Below are 12,297 nucleotides of genomic sequence, written 5' to 3'. Positions count from 1 at the left end.
TTGTATTAATTATTAAGTGGTGCTCTAATATAATAGATCCAAATGGGGACGGACCATATAATACACCCAAATGAACAACAATCTATTAGTTTTTAGGCTCAACTGCTAAAAACTAATGCAAAATAGGCATTAGGATTAAACTTGTATTAGCTATCTTTCCTTACCAGTCAAATGAACCATACAATACACCCAAATGGATGCCATCATGTCATTTATAAACAATGTTTTGAAAAGACAAGGTAGCTAACGCTGCCTTTTTATATATGTAAGCAACAACCCTAAATCTTATTGGAACTAATTAACTAATGTATTTATTACAGTTGGATTCCTTAACAAGTGGTTAACTGTTTTTGTTTAGTTTAGTAGTCAGGTCGTAATTAATTAGTCAAATGAACCCTAGAATACACCCAAATGGATGCCATCATGCCATATATAAACAATGTTTTGAAAGGACAAGGTAGCTAACGCTGCCTTTTTATATATGTAACTATGTAAGCAGCAACCCTAAATCTTATTGGAACTAATTAACTAATGTATTTATTAGACAGTCGGATTCCTTAACAAGTGGTTAACTGTTTTTGTTTAGTTTAGTAGTCAGGTCGTAATTAATTAGTCAAATGAACCATATAATACACCCAAATGGATGCCATCATGCCATATATAAACAATGTTTTGAAAGGACAAGGTAGTTAACGCTGTCTTTTTATATATGTAAGCAACAACCCTAAATCTTATTGGAGCTAATTAACTAATGTATTTATTAGACAGTTGGATTCCTTAGCAAGCGGTTGACTATTTTTGTTTAGTTTTTAGTAGTCAGGTCGTAATTAATTAGTCAAATGAACCATATAATACACTCAAATGGATGCCATAAATGCATATATAAACAATGTTTTCAAAGGATGAAATGACTTTCTTGCCGGTATGGGGGAAGAGGAAAGAAACTAGCACAAAACTGCAGACTCTATCGATCCATTATAATAAATTTCAATGGTCCAAGTTGTAAGTTAATTGTGGAACGTCAAAACTTATTCACAGTTATCAACTTAACCACGTACCTGTGGAAGACATTGTCTCATAAAACTAGGATTAAGAACTAAAGTTCTCCTACAACTCTACACAACTGAAAGCAAGGCTTGCTCAATGGGGCTTGAGTGAGTTTTCTGTAAACTTGCATATTTAGTGGAGGGAGCAAGGACCTCAGTTTTATACATGGAATTCAACAAGGATCCATCCCATTAAGTGATCCTTATAAAAGTAGCCTTATCACCGTGAAACACTTATGCATTATATCAGCTAGAAGAGTTCTAGATTTACCGAAAATGTATCTGACTTGAAACTGTAAAGAAAAACAACTCCTGATAAGTCTACCACAAGTGTCAATTCTTATCTCCTTATCATTCCACATTTCTTTGATCAAATCACCAAGTGTTTGCTCTTATGTAGAACTTACACAAGTCTCATCTTGTTTCATCTAACTTATTTTCCACAACGGTAAATATATTTCAATGACTCCGGTTTTCACATGCCAGTCAGTCACACGCTCGACTCCTCAACGTTCGGGCTCAATGGCTCGAAGAAAGCTTCCACTTCACTCTGATTCACCTCCCTCTTACTTTGACGGGTTCCACTTCGGATTCTGCATTGACAAAAAACAGAAGCAAAAGATAACGATCTGTTCTGATACAAGGAAAGTAAGATGGTTATATAACTGTAGGTCTAGTAGACGCTGTAATGGTTTATGTTGCAGCAACTCCGTCAGCAAGGAATCTTGAGCATAATTAACGAACCTGATCCTTGTCCACCAAAACTGCCCGCACACCTTCAGCATTCCGCACAGACGATCTTACAGCAACGCGATATTCAGTTTTCATCACACCAGTTAGCTGGAAGGGATCAAGTAAAGCACATATTTCTCACTCACAAAATGTGAAATACTACAACACAAAATCTATCAAAAGGATGCAACCATGCGATGAATGAAACGAAAAGGTAGAAAGTAAGACTCACTGGATAATTGATTGTCATTTTCCCCAAGCGCAGATGCAACTTTGGAGAAGTAATTTTGCATCAAATAAAGTGAAAAAGGAGCACCCTTTCCAAGACCTTGAAGAGCTTCATTAGCCCACTCCACCACTGCAACAGAAACAATTGGATAGAAAATACTTGACAGCCACGTACAAGCCTCTCAATAGAAGAGTAAGACAGATTTCATTTCATCATCGATAAATAAATGGCTTCGACAAACTTACCAGTAGCTTCTGAACTCTGCTGCTGCTTTTTAAGTTCATCAATTGTCACAAGAGCTGACTTATTTGCACCAAATGCTGAAGTTATTTGAGGTAAAAGACTCCTGAGCTGCGCTTCAAATCTGGGTTGCTGCTGAATTTCGCCACAGTTGTAATTGACAACATTGACAATCTCTGTCTGACAAGGCAATAGTACCTCTGTAATGATCCGGTACTGACTGTAGCCCGATAGGCCAATACCAAAGGCCATTGTTAAGCTTATATACGGCTTGTTGTACTCAGAGATTTTCTGTATTAGAGAATACTCAGCAGTGAGTACCTGAAAAATGTGCAGCACAAGTATCATATCGATAGCCTCTCAATCTTAAGAAAACAACAGATGTTAGCTGGAAAATAAATGAATCCTATCCAACTAATACAAATCATATTACCCAAGTTCAAGCAAAATCAACACTAAACAAATGATCAGATGTTGTAGGTTGCCCGAGAACGTCCAACATGAAATTACAAAAGAAAAAAATAATCGTAGGTATTGAACATTAATAAATGATGAAAAGCACAATCTTAGCAATTAAAGAAACGTTGAAATGTTTCTGGATGCAATATATCCTCAAAATTCAAAACAATTACAATTACTTACTGGAAAATTCGTAAGAGTATAAAAGAAGTATGAAGTATGAAATATCGACTTGCTGATGATGAAGCTGATGGTGATCCGTAGTCCACTGTAATGATGAGGATGAGCCTGATGATGAAGATGCATCACCGCCTTGATCGTGCCTCATCATAGAATCGATCCGAGTGTGACTTAATCTAGACAAATGATGCTTTTACTTGAAAAATTTTACCTTTTTCTATTTCTGTCATCTACAATAATTCTCATTTGATTACTGGAATGATTAGTATTAGATGCGTCATTTCTTGGTCCTGCCTCATCATAGAACCGAGCTGGATGTAAATGTGCAAGGCCGGAGGATCATGATCGTAGAACCAACCTGGATGTGGGTTTTAAAACATAACCAGCTTTGTCCAAATCATGCATATTTTCCTTCATAGGTTTGTCCCATACTAGATTAACACCTGTTCTCCTCACATCATGAATTCTTGGGATTTCAAAAATTATATCAACTTTGTCCCCGCCTTGCAAATTGAGCTTATTGTTCGACAATTGTCCCTGCCAAAGATAATTGTCTTCACATACTACATCCTCCCAGTCTAGTATGCCTATGCAAGCCTGCAGCTCAATACGCTTAGTATTATTTATAATAGTAACGACAACATGAAGTTGAGGATGATAAAATATACATTCTGGGCCGTGAACGCAGAACAGAGTCAACCCTTCAAAATTACGGCCATCACTCGGGGGAATATCAAAACTGACTTTGTTACTGTCGTTGACAAACTCAAACCAATCAGGAACATATTTCCCATGGAGGAAAATGCCACCAAATCCACAAGAATTCCATCCCTGTATATTCAATGCAAGTGTCATATAATATACAAATACATGTACATGTGTGTTTGTGCGTGCATGCGCGCAATAGGAAGGCAATAGAACTTACAGGAGAGAGAGAGACATATACCTGTAGGATATTCTTCCTAAAATCAGCTGTGAGATTGGTGCACCTTTTCATATCAATCCATGTCATGGAGTTCAATGACTTATCCAAGCCTGGAACCTCAGTAGGTTTGGTTGAAGCACTTACATTTAGTTCTCTCATATTTGACATTTCCGAAAAATTGGGCATTGTTTTCAATGCAGGGCAACCAAACGCATACAGAAATTTCAAATTTGTTGGTAAATCAGGGATTGTATGAAGATTTCTGCATCCACTTAACCACAATGTTTCAAGCTTTGAAAGACCACTGAGGTTGGGTAGGGTATGAAAATTATTCCCTTGAAGATGCAAATCTTGTAAAGAAATTAGACTCCCAAGATCCTTAGGGATTTCATCATCAGCAAAATTGCAGAATGAGAGATCTAATTCTCTTAAAGAGTTTAAGCCGTGTAATGAATAGTGCAAATGAATACGCCCCCCTAACCTTAGAGACAAACGAGTGAGATTCTTCAATCCTACTATGGAAGGTGGTACTTGTCTTATGACTGTTAACTCTACTTCAAGTATTCTCAATGATATCATCTCCCCTAAATCCTCATGCAGTTCACTGAGTTTTGAACATTGATTAAGATAAAGAGTCTCAACAGATTTCAACTCATAGAAATCCCTTGGAAGAGAAATAAGCCTGTAACAACTTGTAAGGTTTACCAAAGAAAGTCTTTTAAGATGACCAATGGATGGGTGAATCTCGGACAAATTGCCACAGCCTTCTAATATCAACTCTTCAAGATTTGGGAGTTGTGAAAAGTCCGGTGATTTAATTAGGAAACGGGAATAACTGAGATTAATGATTTTCAACTTCTGAAGTAACTGTTGCCAAAACCAAAGGAAAATTGAAGTTAATATCCAAAAGAGAAGGAACTCCAAAAATGAATAGAAACAGAGCATCATCATGTGTAATTGATTGTACCTTGAAACCCTTCCAGACCTGTACCAGTTTGCTATGCTGCATGTCTAAAACAGCTAATCTTGGTTGATTAAAAAAATCATCTGGTATGGACTCTAAAGGGAATTTACGCCAGCACAACCATATTAACTCTTTGGGAAGATGTTTGTATTTTCCATTGAGCTGCACATTTTTTAGCCGAAGCAATCTCAGTTTCTTCATATTGGCAAATGCTACTGTACTGAAACTAGACTTGTTAGAGCTTTGTAACCAAAGATCAGAGAAATCTAGAGCAAGTCCTTCAACTTCTTCAGTTCCCTGTTAACAACACGGTATACTGAGTAAGAAAAGGATTATCTGCATATATTTACACATGAATGTTGTTTAATGTATAATAGACATACGTGGTTTACATATATGCTTTTCTTGTACGATGCATTAATCCAAAATTGTATTGGGAATGTACTTACAGATTTATTTGTCAATACATTGGTGACCTCTCGAGGATTCCACAACCTACTCCATCTTTCCGTGTGATCAGGAGATTTTTCAGAAATGATTACTCTGGCCATTTCTCGAAGCAAATCATGCATATTCAACATGTTGTCTTCAACAGTTACAAGGCATCGTTCACGGAGGACACTGATTCCTACTGTTGCAAAAAATCCACATCCATCTAACACTTTTGCGACATAGTCCTTGTCCCATCCAATAAAGAAACAAGATATATCTAGGAATATTGCCTTTTGTGTATCATCTAGCCCTTCAAAGCTTATTCTTAGTGGTTTTATTATTTTTCCATGAGGAGTTCTTTCCAATTTCTCCAACTGGCTTCTCCACTCTGCTATGGTTCTTTTAATTAAAAAAGAACCTAAAACTTCAAGGGCTAGTGGCGAACCTCCACAGTAAGAAACAACCTTTTTTGAGAGTTCCAGATATCCTTCATTAGGCCACCTATTTCCAAAGGCATGCCAACTAAAGAGCACTAGAGCTTCTCCATTATCCAATTTCTCAGCCGGATATATCTTATCCACTTGCTTTAGTAAATGTTCATCTCGTGTCGTTATGATAATTCTACTACCTGGACCAAACCAATCATGATTTCCAGCTATTGCATTGAGTTGTTCCACTTCATCTATATTGTCCATGATGACAAGTACCCTTCTACGTTGGAGATGTTGTTTTATCAGACTGATGCCTCCATCAACACTGCTTATTTGAGACTTCTGTTTCAGGATGTCTGAAATTAGTATTTCTTGCAAATAAACCAGACCATGTTTACTTGTAGTGTCGCTAACGTCGGCAAGGAAACTTTTGAATTGGAACTTACGATGAATTTGGTTATAAATGGCTTTGGCAGCTGTTGTTTTACCCAATCCACCCATCCCCCAAATTCCAACCATGATAACGCCATTTGATCCACCATCTGAAAGATAGATTGATAATATCTTGAACGCGAGAATTGATTCCAACCGGGTGCTTGGCCACATTTAATTCGTTTTCGCTCGGAAGCCATTCCGTAATGATCTTGCCAACAATTTCTCTAATAAGCTTTGCTTCACGCCTAAATGTTGAATTTGTAAGCATTAGTGGGACTCAATGAACAGTAGAAGCTATCAGTACGTAAACAATTTTCTTTCCTTCATATATATATTCTAACTAGCTACTAGCTAGGATGTGAGTTTGTGACCAACTTGATAAAAGAAAGAAATTCATTCATTAATTAAACTCCAACTACAGTTTAGGTTTTATATGAGAGGTTAAGGTGTATTAATTAAGCATGTTAATTAATGTTTAATTAGCTTCTGTAAAATCTATACTATTAAGAGAACCCTCCTTGTCAACTTTTTTCCCCTATTTTCTTATTTTGCCCTCACTTTCGATACACAATATTGACAAAAAGGAGGGCAAAATAGTAATTTTGTACCTTTTGACAAAATGACAATTATATCCCTAATTTTCCTATTTTACCCTCTCTTTTTTTTTTTTTTTTTTTTTGAGAAAATGACAATCATATACTTATTTTTCCAATTTTACCCTCACTTTTGATACACAATATTTACATAAGGAGGACAAAACAGTAATTATGCAATATTAAAAAAAATTGCACTTATTAAGAAAAATTGTTCACACACACAAAGTGTGTGCTCTCTGCTAGTGTTAATTTTTTTTTGAGAAGACTCTGCTAGTGTTAATTAAGCATGTTAATTATATGAGAGATTAAGTCATTCACTAAAATGTTTCAAATCTTGAAAAGCAGGTGAATGATTACCCATTGTCAGTGATTTGAAGATGTTGGCCAGACAAATTTGCAGCTTCTGTAAGAGCCCTTCTCCATTGCTTTACCCTTTCTTGTTTAGCTTCACGTTCCTTGTCATCTTTTTCTTCACGGATACCCTCTTCGTGCTTCTGAAATGCTTGAGCAAAATCTCCGTTCTGCTTCCTAACATGTGAAGGATCGATATGATAGAATATTGGCAAAACACGTCGCCCCAGTTTGTATCTGCACTCCATGATCTTCACCAGCTCATCAAGACACCAACTCGAGTCCACATAACTCTTTGAGAAGACAATGATAGAGATCCTCGCCTCTTCGATTGCCCGGAACAGTTCCTCTTTTATTTCTTCCCCTCTTTCTAGATCGTCCTCATCGATATAAGCCTGGTATCCCCTATCTGTTAATGCCGCGTGGAGGTGGCCCGTGAAGCCATTGCGTGTGTCTACACCGCTGAAGCTCAAGAACACGTCGTAATTCCAAAGTTTTGACTTGGAGGAGGATGAAGAGGAGGCTTCGTGGGTTGTCATGGCGGTATCCACCATTATGGCACTGCAGTGGTTCATATCACGAATGAAAAATGGCAGTAGTTGTGTTCGTGCTGTCGAATGGATGATCCTGAAATACCTAAACCCAAGTCAACCTCCTTCAGTCAACAAGAACAAAGTTTATAATATAATAATGTTGGCGTACGGACTTGAGAAATGACAGAATGTTGGCCAGAAGGTGCAGAGAAAGAGAGAGGAAAAGAGGATCGAAAGGACAAAGACTATCCAAAGATCCTTGGTTGTGATTACAGCTATCATGAGTAGTGTAACAACATCAACAAAATAACTATAAACCATAGTTGAACATAATTCAAATTTCGTTTGTAAAAACAAAAGAAAAAGAAAACAGATTATAAAAACAAAAGAAAAAGAAAACAGACTTACAATAATTCAGTCTTCAATCCTGAAGTCCTACTCAAAGAACCAAACTTGAATGCAAGCTTTCTGAAATCTTCCAAACAATACAGATAAAAAGGTAACACCCTAGTCAGAAATGAACCGAGGTGCAAGCTTTCTAAAAAACCTAGATCTAAAATTGGTGGTGGGTCGATTGTTGGTCACCAACTCTTAATGAAGAATTCATCAGAACCTAGAAATTTAAACAAAGAGTTTTCCAAAATCAACATTTACTAAAAACCATTTACTTGGTTATCATGCATGTTGGCTTGCCAAAGACTGAATTAAGGAATGCACAACTTTACTTTTATGATTATTTTCAATGACAGCTAAAAGGTCAGATTCAAATGAAAATAAAAGTTATGACTTCACAAAACCAGTTAAAAATCTAATTCCAAAGTTACAAACACCCACCAAATGATTCCAGATAAAGTTTTAAACTCAATGTCAGACCCAAATGAAATTAAAAGTTAGGACTTCACAAAACCAAATTCCAAAGTTCCAAACACCCACCAAATGATTCCGGATAAAGTTGAAACTCAAAACACCAACAGAAACAAAAGCATTGGTGTGAAATAACTGTATCTAATTGAAGAAACTAAAACAAAAGTAAGCAAAGTATATACCTCAAAATGTCAGGCAACTAAGTTCTTCCTCCGACAACCCAAAACTTTGAAGTTGATATTTTGGTCAATCCAGGGGAAAAGGAGTTATTGCTTTGGAGCAGTTGTCATGGAGAATACCATCTCCCTGTTGAATGATCTAAAACAGGACTTACAGCTTCTGGTGGCCATAATAATTTAGGAGGCCCTTCTCTCCAGATTTTCTCAATAACTTTCCTTTTCGTAGCTGGTAAGATTGCAACTCCAAGAATTGCTCTGAGGAGATATATACAAACAAAATCAAACTAGAACTAAGCTATTGGAAGAAATTTAGAAAACACAAACACCATTACAACTCAGAGTTAAAGTCAACAGAAACCAAATGGTACAAGTTGAAAGCACCTTGTTTGTAATTCGCGAGAGAAGCCGATTTGGGAGACAAAGAAAGCGAGGTTGGAGACCGACAGAGGCTGAGAATTGTGAGAGATAAAAAGGAAAATGAAAGGAAAAGCGGAGAAGAAGTCACGATTATCGACGCGTGGGCAGCATTCCACTGTGCCAAGTACGAAAATGAACGGGGAATGGAGAGAAGAAAAGATCGGGAGTGAGAGGATTGCTCTTTAAGGAGAGAAAAACTGGTATGGGATTTTGCTTGCCATTGAATGTTATTAAGTGGTTCTACAATTCAATCAAAACTCGCTGTGAAATGGTAAATCTTAAATATAATCTTTTATATTTAAAACTCTTATAATTATTTTTTCTACTAATTAATATATATCATAAAATTTAGTTAGTGGTTCATTTTTTCCCCTCTTCTCTCTCTTCTTTTAATTTCTTCCCAAACTTTCTCTAACGTCTTTTTTCCTACTTTGTGTTTTTTATTTCTTCATAAAAATATGGTCACAAGGGCAACAAAATGGAGGCAGATGTTTATGCTTGAATCATAGCACAACGGATGTGGGATTTCATTTCCTGCTATAAATGTAATAATTCGGTTTACTACGAAAGCATTTATACTTGAATAACAATATTTGAATCAAGTATTATGACAGTAGCTAATTTAAGGAACATAACGAAGACGAGCTATCAATTTCCAAATGTCTCGTTGAAATGCCCTTCGGTCAAAATGATCGATGCTACAAAAAAAGAAAGATTACATATCCATATTTTACACAAAATATTGTTTCACAACTATTTTATTTTTTATCATTGTAAAGCAGACATCTAATTTAACTCCAGAATCGTGGAAACAGTATTTTGCCTCTTCTTGATGTTGTGGGAGACTGCCTAACTATGGTGCTTCTTCATAATTGATTGCTCCAAAAGATACTTGAATTATTACAAAAAACTCAGTTACTTAGCAGAGGTTAAAGGGCATTCCAATTTAAACACTCAAATGCATATCTAAGAGGGGAAAAAAATTAACTATTAGATTAATCTTATAATGTATAATAATTAGTAAAAAAATAATTATGGGAGCTTTAAATATAATATATATATATATATATATAAAAGATTGGCCATGTTGTGAGTTTTGAGTGAGTTGTAGTGCCACTCAGTAAAGTCCAGTGGCAAGTCAAGCCCTGCACAAGTTTTTCTCCTTTAAGGGAGGCAGGTTGTCTGCCCTCCCTTTACCTTGTATTTCCCATCCCATTTTATTTCTGCTATCACGGTTCAGCTACGTCAATATTTTATATTATTATTATTTTTTATCTTATTATATTTATAAAAAAAAATCAATATAAAATATTAACGTAGTTTAACCGTGATCATATAATATAAAAAAAAAAAGATGAAAAAGGCATGGTAATGGGAGAGCAGACAATCTGCCTCCTTCTTTAAAAGAGTTTCTTTAGATCTTTCTGATGGATATGGACGGTGGAAAAAGATCACTCCATAATTAAATGTGATGTTATTGATTACACGTCTCTCTATTTGACTAAGTTTATTTTGGCATTCTTCTCTAAAAAAAATGATTCCTTTTCACATTATTACATTTTTATATTTTTATTTTTACAAAAGGGCGTTGTCTAAATTAAATTTTTCAAAAAATTTCGTATAGTGAGCGAAAGTGAGACACTGCCTTTGTTATGATTATTACAATATTTATATTTTTACAAAAGGGATTTATCTAAGTTAAATTTTTCAAAATTACTAAAAAGATTTGAACTTTCGTGTATATAAAATATATGGAGTAAATTGATCATGGCTGAAAATATGGCAGTGGTTGTGTTTGTGTTGCCTGACAGATGATATTGAAATACCTAGACACAAATCAAGCTCCTTCAGTTAACAAAAACAAAAGTTTATAATATGATAATGTTGGTGTATGGACTTGAGAAACAATATAGGCCGGGAAGTTGCAAAGAAAGAGTAAGAGAGAGGAAAACAGGAAAGAAACGAACATGAGAAAACAAAGACTATCAAATACATTATAAAACATAACTTCTTGGCGGTCATTACATCTCAACCATCAATAATACATTATTTTAAGTTGAAATGTGGAAGCATTTGAGAAATAGCATAACAACAACCACATAATAAACAAAAGTGGATTCAAAAGTGAAAGAATAATTAAAAACAATTATTCAAGATGGGCGGTACCTGATTCAATCATTTACAAGATTCGAACTTAGAATCGTGATGGATCATTGTATTAACTTTTAACAGGTGCTATAATATAATTCTTACTGATTTCAAGGTGGCATATGGGGGACCGGCGTAATGTGCAATAGGATTAAACTTCTTTTGTTACTAGGCAAATGAACCATATAAAAAAAAATTGAGGTTTAATCATAAAATCAATTGGTAATATAGAGAATAGTCCAACCTTTTATAAACTCTTGTAAGATTTCTTTTTTCACCTATGTAGAACTTTTTTACCTTCACATCCTCTAACATATAATACAACCAAATGGATGGCAATATATAAACAACGTTTTGAAAGGACGAGGGGGCTAACAGTGTCTTTTTATATGACTTGGACTTGGAGTACAGGCTGCAAATTGTCTGCAATGAAGTCTCTGGGCGATACAGGGTGAAGCGGAAATAAACTAGCACGAAACTGCGGAGGCTTTCGATCCATTATAATATAAATTAGTAACAATATTTAATAATATTTACATATAAAATATGATATGATTATATGGAAATAACGACGCAAATCTTATTGGAGCTATAACTAATGTATGCTTCTTAGACAGCTGGATTCCTTGGCAAGTGTTTAACCCCTACTTTCTTCGTGCTAACAGAATCACCATTTGCAATGTCAATCCGCCTCACACCAATAAAAACTTTATCCCCGGCTGGGAAACTGATCAGCTCATTGTTCGATATATGTCACTGCCAAAGATAATCGTCTTGTCTTTTAAATTTGTTGGTAAATTGGGGATTGCTTGAAGATTTTCGCACTAATCTAAATATAGTTTTTCAAGCTTTGAAAAGTTCGGTGATTTTGTTAGATCATGTGTATGACCAAAATTAATGATTTTTGTTAAAACCTTACTCTACATCTTCCACAATTGCACAGAGAGATAGTAACAGAACAACAATACAATTTCATTAATTGCCTTTTCTTCTATTACAATATACTATTTATACTAATACTCAACTCTACTTGTCACCACAAGATGATGCCATCTGGCATCCTAACAATTTGCAACTTCCCAAGCAACTGTTACACAAAACTAAATTTAAAAATCCAAGAGGAGGATATGATCAGA

General features: G+C 35.4%; 2 protein-coding genes across 2 annotated transcripts; both read right to left on the bottom strand.

Annotated features, from left to right (window-relative positions):
- Positions 1-1,155: 1,155 nt before the first annotated feature.
- LOC137747670 (TMV resistance protein N) lies at positions 1,156-8,021 on the bottom strand. Its single transcript, XM_068487825.2, is given in 11 exon segments — positions 1,156-1,639; positions 1,791-1,886; positions 2,011-2,136; positions 2,253-2,568; positions 2,890-3,717; positions 3,833-4,678; positions 4,779-5,072; positions 5,225-6,190; positions 6,192-6,318; positions 7,027-7,656; positions 7,962-8,021. Coding segments are annotated over 6 exon segments (3,426 nt in total). The 5' UTR covers positions 7,596-7,656; positions 7,962-8,021; the 3' UTR covers positions 1,156-1,639; positions 1,791-1,886; positions 2,011-2,136; positions 2,253-2,568; positions 2,890-3,093.
- Positions 1,537-3,012, bottom strand: LOC137746946 (3-hydroxyisobutyryl-CoA hydrolase-like protein 3, mitochondrial). The gene is made up of 5 exons (XM_068486952.2): positions 2,890-3,012; positions 2,253-2,568; positions 2,011-2,136; positions 1,791-1,845; positions 1,537-1,639 (listed from the first exon to the last, which is right to left on the bottom strand). Exons 1-5 carry the CDS (start codon positions 3,010-3,012, stop codon positions 1,537-1,539), a joined length of 723 nt encoding a protein of 240 aa, XP_068343053.2.
- Positions 8,022-12,297: the final 4,276 nt, after the last annotated feature.

The sequence above is a fragment of the Pyrus communis genome, chromosome 2 (genome assembly GCF_041283825.1).
Source record: "Pyrus communis isolate YQ-2024b chromosome 2, ASM4128382v1, whole genome shotgun sequence".
In the NCBI taxonomy this organism is placed as follows: Eukaryota; Viridiplantae; Streptophyta; class Magnoliopsida; order Rosales; family Rosaceae; genus Pyrus; species Pyrus communis.
The sequence above is the reverse complement of the archived record's forward strand: the minus strand, read 5'-3'. Positions and strand labels throughout refer to the sequence as shown.

Bases quoted from the DNA above. Each gene is read 5' to 3' on its own strand.
- LOC137746946 (XM_068486952.2), bottom strand. From the start codon at position 3,012: ATGCATCTTCATCATCAGGCTCATCCTCATCATTACAGTGGACTACGG. The intron at 2,137-2,252 runs GTAAGTTTGTCG...TTTCTGTTGCAG, and splicing joins GCAGAGTTCAGAAGCTACTG to TGGTGGAGTGGGCTAATGAA. The intron at 1,846-2,010 runs GTGAGTCTTACT...CGTTGCTGTAAG, and splicing joins AAATGACAATCAATTATCCA to ATCGTCTGTGCGGAATGCTG.